The sequence below is a fragment of the Calonectris borealis genome, chromosome 4 (genome assembly GCF_964195595.1).
Source record: "Calonectris borealis chromosome 4, bCalBor7.hap1.2, whole genome shotgun sequence".
NCBI lineage: Eukaryota > Metazoa > Chordata > Aves > Procellariiformes > Procellariidae > Calonectris > Calonectris borealis.
In genome coordinates this window covers 47,263,395-47,286,232 of record NC_134315.1, presented here as the reverse complement: position 1 = coordinate 47,286,232, position 22,838 = coordinate 47,263,395, and the positions used below count along the sequence as shown (strand labels likewise).

At 39.0% G+C, this 22,838-nt stretch overlaps 1 protein-coding gene across 4 annotated transcripts in view; it reads left to right on the top strand.

The window, feature by feature from the left end:
• The window catches only part of FNIP2 (folliculin interacting protein 2), a 53,263-nt gene that overhangs the window by 4,282 nt on the left and 26,143 nt on the right, over positions 1-22,838 (top strand). For 2 of the 4 annotated variants that reach the window (XM_075149414.1, XM_075149413.1), the window contains exons 1-2: positions 11,670-12,644; positions 19,347-19,473. In XM_075149414.1, coding sequence (XP_075005515.1) covers positions 12,460-12,644; positions 19,347-19,473 — 312 coding nt within the window. In that variant the 5' untranslated portion in view covers positions 11,670-12,459. Of the gene's footprint in view, positions 1-11,669; positions 12,645-19,346; positions 19,474-22,838 lie in introns of those variants that run through there. The other 2 variants (XM_075149417.1, XM_075149415.1) reach the window with 1 other exon arrangement.

Here is a 22,838-nt window from a genome sequence, read left to right as displayed (position 1 = left end):
GATGTCATGTTGTAACTGCAGGATATCTATCTGGTAACAGTTTGTTAGCTTTGGTATATGAGATCATTTGTTTGGCAGCTGATACTAGTAATTCCTTTGGTCATAGTGCTGAAATGCTTGGTGAGATCCTACTTGCTAAGCATTATTTCACAGCATTTATTACCAGCCTGGCAATGTTCCACCTTCTGAAAAAGGAAAGAAAGCGGCAGTGAGCTTTGAGTCTGCTTGCATGTCAGTTTGTTATATCTTTGTTAAAATGATACACTCCTCAGTAAAATCTCGTAGCCTAATTGGGTTTCTCTTGAGCTTCTTGCAGCTTTGTAGACATCCACGCAGCAATAATGGTACTGAGCACCCATTGTACATCTTTATACATGGAAATATCATTAAACATCTGGTTGTAAACCCTTCAAAAAGCATTTGGAAGAAAATCATTATTTTATATGCTGTAGGAAGGGTGATGCAGCCCAGGGCCAGGTCTGAGCATGGGGGCAGGGAAGGTTAAACAGCAAATCTAAGCCACGTACCTCTTCACTGACAGCTGAAGGTGAGCCTTAAGGTGCAGTATTGTACTTCTGCTCTGGCATTAGCCTTTCCTCAGTAATGAGAGCTAGAGTAAGTTCTGCAGAAGGAGATTTATTACAGTCTCACTCAAGAAAACAGCTTAGAGAGGAAGTGATTGAAAGTATGGTCTTTTGACGTGGAAACCACACTTCCAGCCTGGGGCTGTTTTGAAGGAAAACAAACAAACCCCAAGTCCTCCAGCTTTTGAACTTTGCAGGAACCAAGGCCATTCTCCCTCTTAAGCTGTTTTGATTTCCCCTTCCCTACACAATTCTGTCACTGAACAATCTCTTGGTTTCTTCTAGCTTTGCTCTGAGACTACTTCTCATTCTCTCTTAAAGTTGCAAGAAGACACCCCCTTCTTATTTCTTTTTTCTTTTTTTTTGCCACAGATGGCTAAAAAACTGTGTGGAAATGCATAAGCTACTGACGTTCTGAGAGGGATGGATGTACCTTGGTTATTTAATTTAATTCCATGAAAAGCTGCGTTCTTGCCTGACTGATCAAATTGGTTTTGCCAGTGGGTTATCTTATTTCTGATTTACAAATAACTTATCCATGTGGCATAACCAGGTAGTAGCGTGTTTCCTACACACCTGACTCTTAAATTGATGCACAGTTGGATAGTAGGTGCTTGATTCCTTATTCTTAGGGTACTTTTGCTGTTTCCATGTCCAAAACTGGGTAGTTGGGTACTCTGCAACATACTATGCTCAGTAGAAAGTGATTTGGGGAATAGTAGCAGCAGAAAGCCTTGGAGCTACCTTCCCATGTCAGTAGCACAAGTTAAAGCAGAACACACTACAATCTAAAGCAATGATGCTAATGCTGTAGCGGAATACTTGTCTGACATAAATGGATTGATGTGAGTGAGAAAATAGAGCTGCTTGGGGCTGAAAAATGTGGGTATTCATTCATAAAAGCTGAATTCGTAGAGAAACTTTTTAAAAGCTGATGCAGAGCTTTATTGCCAGTAGAGGCTGGCTTCATGTAAACTTAGTTGAAGCAGCAGAATAGCTTTATTAAAACTTGGGAAGAAAGGAAGATGGAAGAGGTTTGACAAAATTGTTGTAATCATTAGTCATTATGTCACCCCATTGTGACATTGTGGGATGTAGGAGTTCCAGTGCATGGTAGTGGCCTTTTGCTGTAGCTTTGGACTGAACAGTGAGTAAGAGCAGACCAAAAGCCCAGAGAGAGTAGATGTGACAAAATAGCTGGGGTCAGAGAGGCCAGAAAATGGAGTAATTGTTTTCATAAAAGCAATTTATTTCTTGTTCTGGCATTTCAGTAATATTGAAGCTGCTGAGGACTTCTTTTGCAAAGAGAATTCTTTGGATTAATATTGACTGTGTGTGCTACAAACCTTGGTGACATACCTGTTCCTGTAGGTATTCCTTCTGACACTAACAATCATGTGCTTTCATCTGTAATCTACTTTGCACCTTAATGATGTTCAGGGATGGCTTCTGAGGAGAAGACTCAGTTTTAGAATCATAGAATCATACAGGTTGGAAAAGACCTCTAAGATCATCGTGTCCAACCGTCAACCCAACACCACCATGCCCACTACACCATGTCCCTAAGGGCCTCATCTACACGTCTTTTAAATACCTCCAGGGATGGTGACTCCACCACTTCCCTGGGCAGCCTGTTCCAAGGCCTGACCACTCTTTCAGTAAAGAAATTTTTCCTAATGTTCAATCTAAACCTCCCTTGGCGCAACTTGAGGCCATTTCCTCTTGTCCTATCGCTAGTTACTTGGGAGAAGAGACCAACACCCACCTCGCTACAACCTCCTTTCAGGTAGTTGTAGAGCACGATGAGGTCTCCCCTCAGCCTCCTCTTCTCCAGGCTAAACAACCCCAGTTCCCTCAGCCGCTCCTCATAAGACTTGTGCTCCAGGCCCTTCACCAGCTTCGTTGCCCTCCTCTGGACGCGCTCCAGCACCTCCATGTCCTTCTTGTAGTGAGGGGCCCAAAACTGAACACAGTATTCGAGGTGCGGCCTCACCAGTGCCGAGTACAGGGGCACGATCACCTCCCTGCTCCTGCTGGCCACACTATTTCTGATACAGGCCAGGATGCGTTGGCCTTCTTGGCCACCTGAGCACACTAGACCCATGTCTTGTGTTATATATTTGTCAACAGTTGTTTCTACTAAGTACACCCTTGATTAAGAGCACACTACACAGTGGCATGGTCTTGCATGCCACTCAGACAGTGTTGTAAGAAGAATGTTTTTCTGCTACCCTAATTATCAGTATTTGCTATGTGAAGGTTTCCATGGGTACACTTCTTAGGCAAAAGATGAGGAATGCAATTCTGTAGGGTGGTGGTTAACAGGCTTGCTAGAGAGAATAAGGGAGAAAAGGAGGACTTTGAATTCGGTACTTCTTGTGTGAAGGCAGCAAATGTCTGTACCTTTGCATGCACTTCCTCTGATAGGGTCAGATTACTACTGATCTAACAGGCATAGATGTGGTTGTTCACCTTTGCCTGTCATGAATCATCTCCTGTGTGTGCTCTGCCTCCACTTAATCTTCAGGCTCAGGTTCTTCTCCATTCTGCTTTCTCCTTATCTTAACAGTGCTTGCTGCCTTTCTTGCCTCACTCCGTTTACCCTATTTGTATGCATTTGTCAGTTGAATACTGTAGCAATGTCATGTTTTTATATACAAGATTGAGGTCACAAGACAAACTTCAGCACAGACTGCAAGGCAAAGCATTCTTCTGAAGCACCGAGAGGACTAGCTTAAGAGTTTCAGTTATAGTGCCTGTGCCTTCCCCAATTCAATTAGGGCAAATATGGGTGCTTTTACATGACCAACAGCCAAAATATCTCTGTTTTGTCAGTCAGCACACTTCCTGGATATTGGTGAGGTTCTTAGAATTGTACTGATAAATGGGCATGAGGGTTTTACATCACGCTTGCTGCTGTTAAAACTGACTCATGATTTTCCTTCCATAGACTGTGCTGAAGTGAAACTTGAGTTGTGTGTGATGTAATTACTGAATCAGTATGGAGCTTTCTCTGCAGCATATTCTCACTTCAATGTAATACACTTCAGCTTTTCTCCTCCAAGGTGCTCAGTGGAGTTTCACATGTGCTAATGAAATCAGCTGTATTAAGTAAACAATCTGACAATATTTATTTACTTTTCTAATAGAGGTGCTAACAGGCTGAATTTGGTATTAGCACTTTCAAATTAGAAATCTGAACACTTTAGTAGTTTATATTTTATAATGAAGTCAGGAAGTTTCTTACTCTTAGCTTTTATCATCATTAAGTTTACTGACTTTTATGAAAGAAAACAGTGGCTGGAATGAACTCGGTGCTCTGGATTTCTGTGTGGAGCCTTTGCGCTGAATTCTGAGTCCGGATATTATCCAGCACCTGAAATTGCTCAACTTTTGGGCCTGGGTATGTGAATGCACAGTGTCAGGGGTACAAATCTCAGTAGAGTACATTAGATGATGTTTTTGAAGGAAACCTCAGAAAGAATGACCTACAAACTGTTGAATACATAGTTCTAAGCATAGTTCTTAAATTGTTATTCTTTCACTGAATGTAGATAACTTTACAGAATTCAATATAATGTTGTAATGTTAAAGCACTCTCTGGTCTGGAAAAGACAATTATGAAAGTTTTTTAAAGTCTGCAAGTCAAAGGAATTAGCTTATCTTAAGAGAGATTTTTGTGTCTGTCTTCTGTGTTTCTACGTGTGGACACATGAACTCGTCTAACTATTGCTGAACAGCTGAGCGCTTGTGTCCGTCATCTTTCCTCGCTTTTCCTTTCACGTTCCCACAAAATGACCTTCTAAAATCTTCATGTTTAACACTCTGCTCTCTAACTTGCACTTGTTGTGCTTTTTAAGACAAAACCTACTCTAGGAAAGGTCCTGGGCCTTTTGTTTCTGAAGTCCTGGCTTGTTTAACATGACTGGTTTAAACAAGCTGGGCAGAGACCCGTTAAGCTGCCAGAAAGGAAGGTTGGTGAGCTGTGGTGCAGGCACAAGGAAGAAGCGAGTTAGGTGCAGAAACCACTTTGCCTGGCTATACAGCAGCGGGGTTGGTCCATGTGTGTTAGGGCTCTGGTCCTGGCAAATGGCTGCAGTGGTGCAAGATGCTATTGCCTTCTCCCATGCTGTGCTGAAATTTATTATTTGCTGGACATTTGTCACCTCCATGGTAGCATTGATAGAGAGTGTTGGAGCCCTCCTCAGTCATGTCTGTGTAAAGGTCAGTGATATAACCATCTCTTGCAGTAGTTTGTGTTAAGCTGTCAGACTTCATGCAGAAACGGTTATGGAGGTCTCGTATGTTCTAGTCCTCAGTTGTGTTGAGAGGGCTGGAATAAAGAGCTGGGAATTGGTAACCACTTCAGTTCACTTGGCAGACAACTGTAGTGACGTGCATCTGAGCTCTTACTTGATCTTGGCTTTCAGCCTGGAGGAAAGTTGCTCGCACATGGTAGCCAGTAGAAACATCTTCAGGAGTGCCAAACTCTGCCTTACCAACTGCTGAAAGAGTTTCTAAATAACATCAAGTTAAAGAGTTGGAAAAATTAACCCTCTCTGATTATAAAGATATTTATGACATCTGGCTGTGGATATACAGCATGCTTACTAAGCGCTAAAACCATTTCACATATTATTCCAAGTTCTAGAGTGAGTGAGTAACACCTGATGACTTCAGTATTTGGGAGATTTGAGGATGTAAGTCAGTTATCCGCTGTGGACTGGATAGAGTACGGTTTAGTTTAGGGACAATTCAGGTACTAAATGTCTTGTGTTCAGAAGTTCCTGTGCGCAGTCTTAAGACAGGAATATGTTTGGGAATGCTTTTGAATGGAACTGGGAAAATAGTGCGTATTTGAATACTAGCTTTTTCTGTTTGTCACTTTATGGTGCACTTGGTGACTGTAAAATGCCTATCTATAGATGGACTGGTTAATGAGTCCAGGGGTAGGTATTGAATGGAGAGGAAAATGAGAACCGAACGCTGTATTTTGTAGTAGACATGGGTTTTTCAAAACACTCACTCAACTCAATGAACCTGTGTATACATTGATACTACATCTGCCCGATTTCTTTGTTTTTAAGCAAAAAACACCTGGGTGGAATGTCAAAGATGACTTGAACCTCTGAATTAAACTTTGTTTACTGCTTAAAGAAATAATTGTATGTTTGTATTGAAATGTGGTGTCATGTGAACTAGAAATCTGATTGAAACAGTGGCTTTTCATTTGCATTACTGAAGCACTAAAAGTTTGCTAGAGTATAGACTTCAGAGTGTAGACCTAGAGTTGTATCCTTGGGCCCTGTTTTGACTAGAAAAGAAAGTGAGAGGGTTTTGTTTGTTTTTTAATGAAGTTGTCCTGAATCTGTAATTGTTAAGAAGGCTCCTAGTGAGTCTGCTCTGGTAGACTTCATCTCGGAAGAAAGTCAGGTCCATTATAAAGGACTGTCTTGTACAAAGTTTTACTGGGGAACACTGAAGGAGCTTGACCAGTTCTTACCTTCTCATGAGGAGAAAGGTTTCTAATTTGTCTAAATAAGTAATTACTGCATAAGCTTGCTGACTGACATTTTAGAAATTATGGTTTGTTTTTATCACTGACTCTTCAATGTGTGAAGCATTCTCCTATTGCATGACAAGGTTGCACTTTACTCTTTTTTGTGATTTTTATTTTTTTGTCCAGATATTTAAGGATTGACAGACTGCTACTTGCCAGCCAAATGTTAGCATGTTACTGGGTGTGGTCAACCAAAATTATTTATCAGGCTGGCTGTATAAACTTTTAAGTCTAATATAATACCAGTATTTTTGAGAAAATGTTTAGGATCCTATGTAAGTAGTTAGAGCAGTTGGCCTGCTTTAAGCAAGAGGCTATTTCATAACTTAATGACTATTTATACATTCAAAGTCCTACGCAATTGGTGGTAAACAGAACGTAACTCCCTTGCATAGTGTCTTGCAGTAAGTTTAGGTTTGCCCACGCCAGTCAGCTGCAGGATTGTGGTTTGTTTGTTTGGTTTTGTGTGTAGTCTTTTTCATTGAGAAGGTATTATGGTATGAGTGATTTAACTACCCTGATCTTCTGTACAGGGTCCTAAGACATGGCTCCTCCTTCCCTTTCCAGTAAAACTTGAAAATAAATGTATGTAAGCCTTCAAGATTCAGTGCTAGTTACTGGAAAGCTACTTTCAATGCTGTCTACAAGAGAGGGTTAAGGAAAGTGTTTTGGATGGAATAGACAAATTATCATAACAACAACAAGAGGAGCAAAACATATTTTTGGCTATAACTAGTGAAAAATGCCGGAACTGACGTTATATCCCTCTGTGTTATCACTTCGTTCAATCTAAGTCAGGATTTCCTGGCATTCATCTAGACAGAGGCGATGGACTTTGCTGTTCATGCTATAGCTACTTTTGGGTGATCAAGGATGGCTTCTTGTGTATGTGTTCTTTCCCATATCCTTGCCAGTTGGGTAAATTGGTAAATTTTCTTAAGTATTCAACATACTTAGTTTTTCTTCATTCCCTTTCTGATTATTGCGGACTAACTTTTCAGTTACAATCTCTATTTTAAAAGAATCAAAAACCGTCTTGCTCTTACATCAGTTTAACCTAACCATTTACAGAGGGCTCACCAATATTATGTTAGCTGATGAAAAAAACTGGGTTGCTTCAGCTCTCAGCACTGCTAGAGAGCCACATCTGATATCTTTGATTTCATGTATTATGAATTTGGAAGGATGCACCTAGAACCAGGTAACTTTTAATTTTTTTTTTTTAGTGAAATCATAGTGCTGAATATGCACTTTTGGGTTAGTTGAAACTGACCCCTTCTGAATGAGTTACCCTTGGAAGAAGGGCATGGGGTCCCTGCGTAGCGCTTGACTCTAGCCCTGCTTGAGGGCGTTCTCTTGTGCGGTGGGAGTCTGTGTTTGGAACAGGGATGAAGAAGGGATTTGCCATGCTTTCCGCACACCTGGAGAGGATACCCTAAAGTACACCTTTTGGCTGTGAAGTTTACAAAGCCTTCTTGCGAATGTAGCCTTTTCATAGCAGAAGTGGAGGAAACTTGTAATGAAACTGTTTCTTTTAATATGCGGATGTTTTTAGTTACTTTGAGTGAAGGTGTTTGTGTGTCTTTTAGCAAAAGGAGTATTTTCCAGCTAACTAGAAAAAATGGGGGGGGGGGGGAGGTGTTGAACACCAAACAATGTTGTTCATTTGTATCAGTTGGCATTAAGATGTATTTACTTGTGTCAAATAATATTGTTTCTTAGTCACGTTTTTTTATTTTCATATTCTAAAACTGCTCCTTTGAACAGAGGCTTGGAAGATGCATACAGAGTTTTTCTTATGAAATAAAAAAAAAATTTAAAAATAGGGCTTTACAGAAGAGGGAGAAGGAACAGGAAAGAGCAGGCAACCAAACCCATGCCTCAGGATACCGCCCCTGAGGTGTGGTGGTGATGTCTGTGCTGACCTGCTCATTTTACGTAGGAGATACTAAGGTCTGAGATCCGTCAGCACTTTTGTACAGCGTTGAAAGGGAACAAGAGCTGGTACAGTGTTATAAATACCAGATTCTGCCTTGCGTTATTGCTCAAAATTCCCCTTCAGATGTGCAATGTGTAGTTCTTCCTTCTGTTCAAGAGAAGGTGGGGAAAAGCAGAGGCAGTAAAGCTGGTAGGATAAGAGATTTCTATTCATCTCACTTTCTGGCAGAGGCAGTTCTCAGACGTGCCTTGGCAGTGTCTGTATTTAGTAGCTGTGTTCCTGGACGCCGGCCCAGTCACATGGCGCCGCTGGAACAAGTGACATGGGAATGATGCATTGCTGAGACCCGGCGCTGCGTGCCGGAGGAGGTGGGGCAGCACTGCCGGCCGGGCGGCCTGCGCCCCGGCGCTTGGCAGAGACGCTGGACCGAGCACTGCTTGCTCCCGTCCGGCTGCTGCCGTTTGGCTCAACCTGTTTGGCTCCAGTGAAAGCTGGGGGTTGGTTGCTGGAGGCGCCTTTAAACAGATCAACGAGGGGGGAACCCTAAAGGAAGTTAAATTAACAAATAAACCATCAGTTCTTTGAAATTATAAAGATTATTACTATGAAACAGCTTCTGCAAACTATTTGACTTAACTTAGATCAGCTGAGCTCTCCTAGCTGTTAGAATGTATGGGGGTTGAGGGGAAAGTGGGATGGAAGTAGGAAAGTTGATTAAGACTAAGCAAGGCTTTCTGTACTGAGGAAGGGATCAGGTGATGGATCTAGGGTCCTAACCTTATTGCATACTTTACCTTTCTTTGTTTAAAGTCCTAGTTTAGCAAAACTAAACACACTTTTCTTAATGGTAGAACACAATTAAATATATGCACTTTTTCATGCAATTACAAGTCTTGAGCTCCTCTCTTTCCTAATGAGGAATTCCATTTCTGGGGCTGGCAACTGAGAGCACTGTCTCTGTGTGTGCTGTTTATGGTACTACTTCAAAGACATTGTTCTTGTTGGGTTTTTTGTTTGGTTAGGGTTGGCTGGTGTTTTGTTTTGGTTTGTTTTTTTTACATTATCACTGAGACACTGTATGAAACCTAGCTTCCAAACCTATGACTTGTAGATAAGCCAATGAACAGTGAATCCAAACTTACGAAAGTTGGCTGAGTTGGGAAACACTGGTTTAATAGGCTGTTCTTGATGTTTGTGGAAAGCTGATGCGTGCAATTTATGGTGACTTTAACTTGTATAGATCTGTTTGTTAGCCTCTATCAGGTGTGTGTGGGTTTTGTGGTCATTTTTTGTGTGTGTGTGTGATGGTATTGCTTTCTAGCAACAAAGATGATGAAAAATGCTTTCAACCTTGCAAAAATCCAGTATATTCTCTTCCCCTAAGCAGGGAGTCTGTGGAATTCTAACTTTTCAGTGAACGAACAGATCCAATGTTGTTTTGCTTTTAATACAGTAACATACAGAATTACCTTTAAAAAAAAAAAAAAAAAAAAAACAGTAACCTTTCTGTGCAGTGACCTGATATTGAGAACTTTATTCTTCTCCACCAGAACTCTTTCTGCAGGAAAACCTAAACAGAGAGAGAGAGAGAAGTGCTGCAAATAACATGTTCCTTCACTTGTTGCATGACTAATCGGCAATGTATCCCGCCTAACTTGTGTGAAACTAGTAACTATGTATCATGCTTGAACAAGGTGGTTCATCTGAGGTTAATAGTGCTTTACCATATTAGGACTACTTTAAATCATTGTGGAAAAAGAATGTGGTGTGGCATCAGCACAACTCTTCCATATCCAAGGTTTTAAAAAGAGGAGGAGCAATGCAGGGTAAATGCTTCAAATTGGGAGGGAGGAAGGGAACCCACATCTTCTACATAAGCTATTCAACAGACTAAAAGAGGGAAATTCATCATTAAGCAATCCAAAATAGATTCCACTTCACCTTTAAACATGTGTTTTGGCACTCATCCTGAATGTTTGGGTCACAGGCATTTTTTGTGTATCAATTTTGCTAAGTGTATGTTTTGCAAAAACAAACGCTTACTGAAACAGCAGGTATGATTCAAACTTTCTGTTTTCCTACACTTCTCTAGCCTGCTTCTAAAAGCTGTTTGGAAAATAAAACTTTACTGGGGGCTTTGCAAATATTCTGTTAGATTTGCAAACAGTGCTTAAGTTTTAGTGGACAGCCATAACTTCTACAGAAAATTATTCTTAATTAGATAACTCCATCGTATATATGTCCTCTTTCCCCCACCCCAAATTTTCTTGCTAAAGTATTACCTTGAGTTGAAATCACTTAGACAATTGTCTTGCAGTGGAGATGAAGGACAGGAAATGACCTACAAACAGAGCAGGTGACATGCTGTCACATAGCCTAGAAAAAGAGTGATTAGACTCTGCTTCCCAGAAGATTGTATCTGGAGAGCAGGACACTTTCTTCCATTTTCTGTATTATCTACTCCTTGGACTCAGGGTGTTTTCCATGTGTGGATTTGCTTTTCTTTCAGAAACTGTTCTGTGGGTTTTCGGTGGTAATTCCCCAGGTATTTTGTGATTTATAGTATTCTACAGATGACTTCATCTGCAGGTGAGGTAGTGTTGTGAAGCACGTCTATTTAGTGAGCTTATAGGAGTTCCTATTTCTAGTCTCCGATGTGAATCCAATACTGTGATCATCATGAATGTTTCAGGATTTTGTTTTGGGTTTTGTTTGGGAAAAAGCTAGGACAGAAGTGAATACTATCAGTTGCTGATCTTAGTCTAAGAGTAGGAACCTGGCCAACAGTTGCTCGTTTCATTGGCACTTCAAAGGTGACTAGGAACACTGATGTTTAAAGTAGTCGTCCTCAATGTGGTGAGGGCTAGAGTTGCCCTCTCCTAGATCGTTTGAGTGACTTGAGAACAGGCCAAAGCTTTTCACTTGTTTCCCTCACTTGGGAGGAGGAGTAATTGTGATCTAGAACTTGTCACTACTCTGAGAATTGAAACTGAGCTTTTTTTTTTATTGCTATAGGCTTCCCTCTGCAACTGACCAAGTTGTTGAACCTAACCTTGCTCTAGTTTTCCGCTTGACTTTTGTCCAATGTTCAGAGGTTGGGGTTTACTGAGATTACAAAATCCTTTTAAGAAGGGTGCTGTGCTATTTAGCAGGTAGCACGTAGCACTGGGTTTTGAAATCTTACTGTGTTTTCTAATTCTACTGCTGTGTTTCTTGGTGACCATTAGCAAAGTTATTTTCCCTTTTTAATCTGGAAGGGAACTAGCCCCGTGGCTGTTAACCATAAAGTCTAAAACTTTACTGATTGGGGGGGAAAGCTATGTAAGACATGAATTATGAGCAGAAATAGATAACTTTTTTTAAAGCAGGGATGGGGAAGAGGGCTTTGTTCTACAGTGGAATTACCTGAGCCTGAACAAAACATCAGATTCCTTCGTTCTGTTTAAAAACTTAAGTTTTCTTGGTCAGAAGTATTTTATTACATATTTTTGTCATCAGTACTGCCATTAAATTGTTTTAATAGGCACATGACTATAAATTCTTATCAACCAACTTGATGTCCGTGACAAACTCTTTTTGGTTGTTGTTTTGCCTACTACTTTTTAAAAAAGCTTTCCAAAATAGTAGTTTCAGATTCTTGGCCAAGTGTAAATACTATTTGTCCTTAAAAGTAAAAGCATTACAGTGCAGAATATCTAGTGTGTTTCTTGGTGTTGGTCATTTTTTTTAGTGATAACCATATGGCAATGATGACAGATTCTTATTTGCTCCTAAGCTATATGAGGTTGCTAGGGGTTGTCAGATGACACTTGCTCACATGAGAGCCATTAACAGGGTGTTGTAGCCAGTGTTAGAACAACCTTGCAACTAAGGGCGAGTCACTGCAAAAGCAACTATGCTTTTTTTTTTTTTTAGGAGGCCATATGGTTCAGTCTTGTGACTACATAATTGCCAACTACCTAATCACATACCAGGAAACAAACATAGTTAAAGTCAATATTAGCTGTTGTATCTGCTACAGCTTCGCACCAGGCTTGGTAGGAAAAAAATCTAACAGCAGCAAGAGCAAGTCTACGATGGCTTCTGAAACTTGAAAGTCATGTCTAATCCTCTGTCTGGAATAATTGCAGCAGTACATTAACTACAGCTGTGTTTCTGCATTAATGGCTTATAGAATATATGAAGATCTCTTTGCCTTTTTTTCCCCTGACAGGAAATTCGGCAGACTCTGTTCCTGTATAGGGAAGAAAGCTGATGGTAAATTGCCATTGTTAATGGTTGATCTATAGTAAAGAAATCTGCTTGAGACTGTATCTCTTCAGTGGGTATTTAGTTTCTTTGAGGGAGCTTTACAAGAGGATTTGTAGCAAAAGAAAATGTGTGGGGGTACACCAAAAGCTACAAATGGCACAAGGGGACCAATAGAAAGAGCAAGAAACAACAACGATGTACCACTTGGAAATAATCTCTCTTGTACCAAACTGGATGAAAGGATTAGAAAATCCTTGAGAGACCAAAGTGTCAGCTGTGTGAGCAAAGTGACTAGACTGCTGCAAAACAGGTATGCATGGGTTTTTTTTGATATATATGATTTTTTAACAGAATGGACATTTTTAGTTGATACTAGATTTATAATCTAGTGCCTGAAAGGGTATTTTGTAAATAATTGGAAAAGTTCTATTAGAAGCTTATTCTTGCTGATGATGGTGACTTATACTCCAGAAAGTCTTCCCTGTTGTTTGAAACTGAATCTACATTCTTGACTCTGATGTAAGATTTATGTATATGCAAACTGAGGCATGAAGGATAATTGTCTGTCTTTTCAGTTAAGGTTAAATAATCTTACCTTCTCTTTCTAGTTAGTTTCCCCTCTTTTATTTTTTTTGCCACCTCCTGTGTTAGTGGGTCAAGTAGTAATAGTTTGCAGAGCAGGCAGGAGAGAATGCTGTGAAGTGGGGGAAGAATGGAGAGGGGAACCCTCTGCTTTACTTGTAAATGACCTCTAGATCAAGCATTACATCAAAGTAATCTGGAGTACGAATAGTGTTTCTTTGACTTCTTTGTGGTGTCTTTTTCAGGTGTGTGCCAGCATGTCTTCAATGTCTGAGTCTCTACTGCTACGTAACTGTGTTGAAAATATGGTTCAGGGCAGCTTTTTCCAAATTCTAACACCTAAGGGTGTTAGAATAAATATTCTATATTCAGGATTGCTGATCTAAGAAGCAGAAAAATATAGATAGATATATAGGTATATAGATATGTTTCAGCCTTTTTATTTCTCTAGCCAATAGGTGTTGCACTGAAGTAGTGAGTGGTTAGTCACTTTCAAAAATGTTTTAAGGTCAGCTGAAGTAGTTTTTAAATATAAATAAATAGGTCACTCTTCAGTTACTGCATGCATGCTGATTATTATAAAGGTGAACGAAAAGCTTTCTTCGTAAAGATCAGGGTTTGGAGATCTATATTAACTGAAAATACCGATTCAGGGTAGAATGGGGCAAACTTTTTGGGGCTTTTTTCCAGAAACAAACAAGTCTGCTTTCCCCTAAGTAAGAGAGATCTCCTTGCCTCCATGTCCCATATCTGTAATGGAAGAAATGTTGAACAAGCCAAAAGAAAGTAGCTTATATGCCGATGTAAGAGAAAATCAAGCAAACTTAAGCTTAATATGGAATCTGGGGAGAAAACTTGCCAGGATATCTGTAAGCTGTTCCAAACTTGTGGCTTTCTTTCAAAAAAAAAAAAATTATCCATAGTATTTTAATATCTTCAGTAGACCTGGTTTTCCTGTTGTTTGAATGTAGACAGTTTGATTTTATTTATTTATTTTGATTTGAAGATGATGTTTATTAGTTCTAGCATCTTCCAGATGCAGGAAAGATCTGCTCTGAAGGTGATGCTAGATAAGTTGAGCTGTTCAAACGCACTGCTGATGCTGAAGGGAATAATCACATTGCCTCTTCTTCCTTTGTTTTCTGGCATCATGCTCTTGTCCCTTTTCCCCTTGTGTGGCCTTGGCCTTTCTAATCCTTCTGGAACTGGCTCCCCTTAGGGAGTCAGTTCAGCTCACTAAGCAGGCAGAAAACTGACTTGGGAACAAGAAAACCCAATTAACATTCTAACTAGCCTCAATACTTACTTGAGGTGTATAGGGAATGTTTTCTTTGTGCCCTTTCCTAAAGGTATATAGCTCCATGGATGAAGTGGGTTAGTATAACTCATGCTGCCACCAAGAGGTGGAGGTTCCATTGCCTCCTGCTTCTTCCTTCCTTTTTCCAGCTGTGTTTCTGATCCACTTTCATTTCCTGGGACAGGCTGCTGCTGCTGCAGAGAATTCAGTTAGTTTACAGAAGGGTCCAGCAATTACCAGAGCAGACATGAGTAAGAGGAAGGGTCATGAAGTTACAAAAAGTGGAGAAAGGATATGTGGAGCTTTTATTTTTGTGGTCAAATAAGAAAACATTATGTTTGGTCAAAATAGCCACATTTAACCTGAAACATGAACATCTGCACAAGCTCATATTAATTCAGCTAATTTTTAAGAATATGCAGGACCTGGCATAATGCATTATTTTTAAGCCAAAGCGAAACATGTCAGTTAGCTGTCAATCTCTCCACTTCCTTACCTTTCTAGGGTGTAATGTTATCAGAAGCCTGTTTTGTCATTTTGCAGTACATTGACACTCAGGTGGCTTAAAAAACCCTCTACTATAATTTTATTCATTTATTTTGTAACATTTATCTTATAAGTCACTTAGCAAATGTATTCCTTCAGCACAGATCTTTTGTCATTCTGTTTATTAAGTAGTTCTTAAATTGAACCTGTAAGGTCTATCTTGTATAAGCAGAATAAGAAAATTTCTATATAAACAGGGCTAAGGCAAATGATGTTTCAGTTAGCGTTTAGCGAAACTTATTTTTGAAGGCTTTTTTTAAGTTGACTGAAAAAATTAACAGTTTTTATCTAGAAGTAGTGACTGTAGCACATTTATTCTTGCTAAACATTCATAAAAAATATGAAGCTTACCCTGGGGATTACATAGTTTTGTTATCAGAAGTAACACTTTCAGTAGTAGGTACACGTGTCCTCTTTTCAGCTGGGATAGAGTTAACACACACACAAAACTACTTGTATTATATAACTCTCACATAGCTTCGTTCAGTATTTATGTATGGTTGGGTAAGCTGGTTTAGACAGAAACGGAGAAAAAGGAAACAGTCAACAGTGTGCCAGTTTAGATTTTACCAAATGAGTATAAGAAAAACAACTGAGTCTTGAGACATGAAGTAGGAGAGTGTCAGGAGTGGTGGTGAAGAGCTAAAAGGGCACTTTTGATATGAATAAACATCGATATTTGTTATAATTGCCCATGGAGTAGACTGTTAGAATCTCACAAAGTGGTGCCGCTGGAAAATGAAGGGCTTTTTGTACACGTGTTGAGGGTTTGCTTTCTAGTCCAAAAGTGGACGAATTAATAATTTTGTTACAGAATTGTCAATGAAAAATGGAAAATTTTATCTAATAATGTGCAAATTCTGGTGCAAGCTTTTCACATAACACTTTTAGAGTCTTCTTTTTCCCCATCCTCTACCCATCTCCCACAAATGCATCGTGTGAATTTTTTTGTTGCCTTAAAGTTAACATTAGTTCATATTGTGGCCTTGGAGGGGGAGGGGAAAGAGTCTGTTATCTCCTTCACTATTTATTTTTGGAGGATGGAAATATATATCCCTTGGTCAAACTTGGTGGTTGAAATTGATTAGTGACTTAACAAATAATTGGGCAAGGTGAACCTGTATGCATGTAGGTTGCCTGTGAGCATAGGAGCCTTTTTTACTTAGAAAAAAACAGGCTAAAATATTTCTGTTGCTTATTTCAGGTATTTTTGTCTTACTTTTTAGAAACAACTGATGGAAGAGAGAAGTTTTTTTTGTTCTTAGTCAAACCCTTAAGCTATTACTTTCTAACATCTAAAGGAATGTTAAGCTATACGATGCAGAAGTGTGGTAGTTTGTTGTTTTTTTTTTTTCATGAACTGGTATTTTGTGTGAGAGAATCTTATCTCTTTTTCAAAAACTATATGTGAAGAAGAAACAAAAAGAAGCACATGCCTTTCAGCATTGCTAAATAAGCAAGAAGCTGATATAAAGATAAGTAAGTAATGGTTTAGGGTTTTGGTTTTTACGCATGTGAAAACGGACCTGACCAATGAGTCTGTGTACTGTCTGTATTCTTCAACACTGTTTTTAGGAAATGATTGAATACTCCCACTGTCCCTGTTTTGGGGGCTGTATGTTATATAAGCTGGTTTAAACAATAAATGGTGGAAGTGCTGTAAGCAGTCTGCTCATCAGCTTTTGTGACGGGGAAAAACATCTGGTCATCTGACTAGTCTTGGGCCTGGTGCTAGATTCCACGTCGAAGTAATGAGGCTATAGGTTTATATGCCTGTACAACTTGCCTATAGATATGCTTGATCTTATCAAATGAGGTTTTAGCAGGATGGATCTCTTCCGTAGGAAGTTCTGCAGGAACTGCATCTGTGTTCTGGGTAATTCAAAGCCTGAAAGCAAAGACTTCATTAAAACATAAGTTTGATATTAGCTTGGTACTGTAAGAAGCATTATCTGAAGTTACTTTCCTGCACTTGGTCTATTAGTCACATAAAGCTCTGTATGATAGATTTTATGTAACTTCTTAGCTTGTTGCTGTCTGGTACTAGAATCTGAAGTTCTGAAAGATTGCAGCAATCTTTAATTCTAGCATGCTGTGTGGAAAAGGCCCTTCAGGCTGTTAAATTGGCTTCTACTTCAGCATGTGTTATAAAACCCAGTTCACATCTTATACAGAACTTGGCTCCGCACAAACAACATGAAGTTTCCTTTACTGCAGAATGTGGGAGTCCACCTGTTCATAAGGAAACCTAAATTCATGCAACACAAATATTGAGCATGCTTTTAGCATCAGTGGGCAGATGCAGGGCTGGATTGGCTCAATCTGTGCCTGAAATGAATCTGTAGTCTGAACTATGGATCCTGCTGTGCCAGTCCTGGAGATAAATAAGGCTTTGCTCTTGCATACAATTTAAATTAAGGCCATAGAGATGTACCTTTTCTTTGTTGTTAAAAGGAGGGAAGATCTGTGGCCTCTTTAAGAAAGCAGCATAGTTACTTCAGGTATTGTCTGTTGCAGAAAGTATGTAAGTAAATATGGTAGCTGTATAACTGAAGAGGTATCAGAGTATCTGGTACTGAAGAGCATGAGAGTCATGCGGCAGACTAGAATGAAGTCTATTGATGGCTCTGACTTCTCTTGCATTCTGTATAACTGGATTTTGTAATAGCATTGCACAGGCAGTGGGCTGAGAAACTAGTAACAGACTTTTAAAACAGATGGTGTAGTTGCAGCTCTCTGTATATGTGAGGTGTGTAGGATCTTTGTTGGGCAACTATCAACAATGGTATCAGGTCTGGTCTCATGCAGGTTAACTTAATGCTGTGACTCCCTCTGGAAGGGAAGACTTGAAAAGAAATCTGCCTGGCACTCCTAGCATTTTGGAGGCAACATGTTACAAACACATCAACAAGCTTCCTCACTGTTGATGGCAAAACAGCCTTTAGCATCGTTCCAGATCTGGCTTTGATGTGTTCTGGACCCTTGTATATTATGTACATAGAGTATACTTGTATCAGAGTACCTTACAGTGGATTACAGTGGAAATAGGTATCTGGCTTATTCTGTCCCAAGGTATTTAAAAATAGAATAAAACCTTCCCGATTGATGAGTCTTTCAGCTTTGAAAAAGGTGTCTATTTAGGCTTATTTTTCTTTCTAGTTAGATAGAAAGGGGAGTTGATCTCTGAAATGCAAGATGAAGCACAAAGAAGAAATTAAGCTGGCTTGACTTACAATTTGCAAGTCTCTGAGTGTGCTCCTAAAGCAGTTGCCCATGGTTACCTTACTGACTCTGGCAGGGGTTGATGGCGTTTACCTCACTATTGATTTATGGCTGTTAACAGAGCATGGAATAAAAGAAACAGCTTCAGAAATTCTTGGTTTTCAGTTCTATAGAGTTTTTGTGCTCTTCCCTCAATTCTCTACCTTCCTTCTCTGTAGGGCATAGTTTGGAAAAATTCCTAAATGAAACATCCTTTTGGGTGGGAGATCAGTGTGGCCTTGACTGAAGTCTGTTATGCAATTTGTTAAACCAACAACTATTAATAAGTTGTACTCTTACCCCCTAGATGCGGTCCCTCCTGAGGATGAGGCAATATGACTGAGCACCAGTGCTGTGTGGCACTGCTTTATGCAGTAGTAGGTTTTTTTCATTAATTCTAGCTTGTCAGCTACATAACATGAAAAGCATTTTCTGTATCTGAACCTGAGGCCAAGCAAACCTCCATGCTCTGACGTGCAGACCGACTCCCTTTGGAATTAGGAAATAAAGTCTCTTGCCATTGCAGCCATGATCAGTTGTGCTCCTCAGCGTCCTGTGGTAGTGCAAGGAGGCAAGTCGAGCGCTATGGTGTATCTCTGAGGAACGGGCAGATTCTGGCTTGAGAGAGTTGTTTTGCTTCAGGTTGAATCTCAGTAGTATCTTAGTTTCATCTACTAAATGAGTTTCATCGTAGTTGGAAATCAAGCCTCAGTAATTATGATTGCTCTTTAAACCCTGAAACATCTCAGAAAAGAAAGGGCAAAAATAATGGAACAACATGAACCTTATCTTTCAGTTACAAGAATTCAACTTTGGAAAAATCGTAACTTATATTGACAGGAATAGGTCAAAAGAAATTGGGTTTGTATTGTATAGAGGAGAGAAGGATGAGGGAGGGTGTAAGTCTTGAGCTTGTGAAAGGCGATAGTAAAGAGGATGATAATCCATTGTTCTTTATTGCCACTGAGAGAATTGCACAAAATAGTACACCTACCGTGCAATGAGGATGAGCCAGACCGTGTACGGAGGAGTAAATTTAAGAGTAGTTAAGCCGTGGAGCAGATCGCTGAGAAAGTTTTGTGTTCTCTTTCTGGAAAATTTTGAAAAAAGGTTGGATGAAAATTGGTCTGGCTGTGCCTGCCTGTGTATCAGTGACACTGGGCTTAGATGCTCCTTTGAGTTCCTTTTTGGTTGGAGTTCTGTGATTACAGCCTGATTCTTGTAAATGCTGAGTAAAAGATGTGTGTGCTGAATAACTGTTTCTTCACTTAAGTAAGCCTGCAAAGTAAGCACACTATTTTAACATCTTGTGTTTATAATCTGCAGCTGGTCCTCTTCAGAGTTTGACTTGAATGAAATCCGCCTGATAGTTTACCAAGACTGTGAGAGGAGAGGCAGACAGGTCTTATTTGATTCCAAAGCAGTCCGCAAAATTGATGAAGCTGTGGTTCAGGTATGAAATGCTAATCTTGCTTTTGTCCTACTGCTCTTTTGTTTCCCTTCCCAAAAGCAGGAATTTTAATATGACAGTGTCAACTTCTCAATCTTACTTGTGATCTTCCACTTGATCTCGATTTGTGATAGCTGCAACAAGGGTGTGTTAGATTCCAAGAAGCTTATGAACACTGGTATTTGGTATTTCGTATTTATAATATAAATATGATATTGAAACTTAACAACTTAGACCTGATTTGCTTACAAGCAAAGCAATCTATACCCCTTTAAACTGAGTATTTCCTTTGCCTTTTTAATGTCGACTGGGATTGCTTTTTGTTGTTAGCCCTGGTTGTGCAGTCCCGTTGTTCCAGTGATGTCTAGCATGTCTCCAAATGTGCTTGTCTTCCTTTGGTGTTTGGATTAGTAAAGCTGTTGGCTTTATGTGAATTAAAACAACTCCACTTTGGCTAACCAAGCTGTAATGTGTAAGACTGACACGTGGCAATATATGGCCATGTAAGTTTTGGTGACACACATAGAAGCAAGAGTAGATGCTGTCAAGATGCAAATTCTTTGTGCTGCTCTCCAGACGCAAATTCTTTGTGCTGCTCTCCAGGCACACAAATTGTGGAGTAATGCTTCCAGCAAACTTTAAGAGAAGTAAAACAATAGTTTTTTTCCTGGTTTGTGGGAGTTTTGGTTTTCTCCTACTAGCTCTGTGTTTCTCTTCTACATTGAATTATTTCAATTTTTTGTTTGTTTTCAAGCCTTTGTTAAAACCAACAGCTTCAGCCTGTCAGACTAGCATGGTTTATTGTAGAATCACTAGCTATATATTAATAGTTGTGACTTGTAGAAATTACTTACGAAGATGTTTAAAAAGCAGCAATCTCTATTTCAGTCACACTGCAAGTATGCCATTGTGCCCAATCAGTAAGACTGATGAGCATCATCAGCTGATGACTGATCATCTACTTAAGAGGGTAAATGGGTCAGACTGGTCTGTTAATCTTGCTCCCCTCTTCCCCTCCCCCCCCAAATTAAGGTCGTTACTATGTATCTTAAAGTTCATTTAAAACACACAGCATATGAGGAAGAAATATATTTCTGGCTTCATTTAAATACTCAAATTATTCCACTTGCTTGAATACTTTAAACTAAAAGTTAACTACAAAATGTCCTATCAGAAAACTCTATGCAACAGTAATATAAAACAGATTATAACCTCCCTCATAACACATGATACAGGCTATAATCTGTTTTCTAGCCAGACACTAATCTAGGTACCTTTTTAAAACAGCCAAAGCACTTTCAATGGCATGCAAACACATAGATGTTAAAAGTGATCTTGAATGTTTGGTCATTTGTTTGGTATGTTATCAAACAGCGAGCCTAAAACTTGATTCATTTAAAGTTAAGGCAAAGTTACTCTCAAGCTCAGTTCTGTTTAAACTAAAGTCAAGAAAGTGTGTGTGTATACTGTGCATTTATCCATGTTCCTGAAATACAGTAAAGCTTATTCACATTGAATATTCAAATACATTGTTTGTCTTTAAAGTATGCAATAAACTTACCTGGGGGAGCTAGCAGGTCTGTATTCCATTTAACCATATGCTTGTTTAATATACTGCACTTCTTTTCAGTGTTCTTAATCTAATCTCCAGTTCTTTCTGCAGATGGTGTATATCAGACCACTTTTATTAGGCATTTTTTGTCAATAGCTCATTAAACACGTGACTGCTGACACTGGTGCATTTCTAAACTGCTAATGACAGTCACATTGGGATTAGATAAGAAATAGCACATAAATACTATGCCAGGAAAAACTGCACAGAAGGAGTGCAAATGTAGAAGTCCAGGATTTTACTTTTTTTTAACATGGTAGTAGGCTTATTTTTAAATCAGTAAAGGAGCTGTGCTATCACTGTAGTTTAAACTCAACTTTTAAAAAAATGACAGATCATCTATGCCACTTTTCTTGGCTTGCTCGTCCTCTTTTTCTTCTGCATCTTTCCTTTTGCCCATTTCATCATCTTGTCATCGTGTCTTGAGTATTCTAAAACTTACTACAGTTACAGCACTGTAGTATTCAAAGTGTTAATCTTAAAAATCAGTCATGTGGAATATTGGATTCTACTTTATTTTTCATTTAATTTCCTGTTATCGTTCCTTTCTCATCTTGCTGAGCCCAAAATATGTGATGTAAATTTGGCTATGGCTGCTTTTTACTAGCATCTAGGTTATTACTATTTCGTTTTGCCTGCTTGCTTGTTTTTTCTGAAAACTATCTATATGTACCTTGTTGACGTTTTAAAAAAATTCAGTTGATCTCTGCCAATGCATGTTCCCAATGAGGTAAACCAAGCTGGTACAAAATGAGACTTATAAAATACACTTCATTCCGATAGGCACCAAATGAATGAATGTTTACATTAATACACATTAAATATATGTTCATTAAGGGATTTTGAATTTCTTAAATGTATAAGAAGTTTAAAAGTGTGAGATAAGCTTTCTAAAACTTTCTAAGCCGTTTTCATTGCTGCAAGGTTACAGTTTTGCTCCCTTCATATAAATCACTTCAAGTGCATGTGAGAAGTGTTTGAAATAATGTGGTCCTTTTAACTGACATCTAATGGACATTCAAACTGGGGGGGGAAAAAAACCCAGCCATTAAAGAAAACAAGAAACTTACTGGTTTTTGTTCAAGAAAACTGTATTAAGCAAATCCCAATTAATTAAATACAGCTTGTCGTATGAAACATGTATGAATAGCATTAATATAATTGGTATCTTTCCGAGATTTCCTTTACACCGTTCTGATCAGTTCTAAGATGTTGTTAAAATATAGTGACTTTAGAGTAAACTTTGAATTAAACAGTCATCTGGATTTAAGCATTCATTTGCTTGCCTTTTTTTTTTTTCCTTTTTAACTCCTTTACAGGTTTAACAAATAGATTTTATAACCTGGTAATTCTACCAAATGATGCATCATTCACCCCTTGTTTTTGCTGGCTATTCTTCTGTTTAAGAAATCTGTTAATCAGTTGGGGAGCAAAAGTTATATGCAATCTGAGTGATTAATTATGCAAATGATTACAGAAATTGGTTTGTAAGCAACCCATAAGCTGGGATTTTGTTTACATAAACTTTGGCAAATGTTACACAGAGCAATTCGTAACAATTGGGAATGATGTTCCAGTGGAACGTTGACTAATTACTCTATGTGTGATACTATGAAAACTTGTCTGACAATATAAATGTGAGAATAGTTCTGCACTTTCTCTGATGCTGGCCTTCTTAAAAATCTTTTAAAACTGATACATATTTTTTGAACTAAATATTTAAGAGTGTCTTTTATTTCTGTTTGTTACCTGTAGT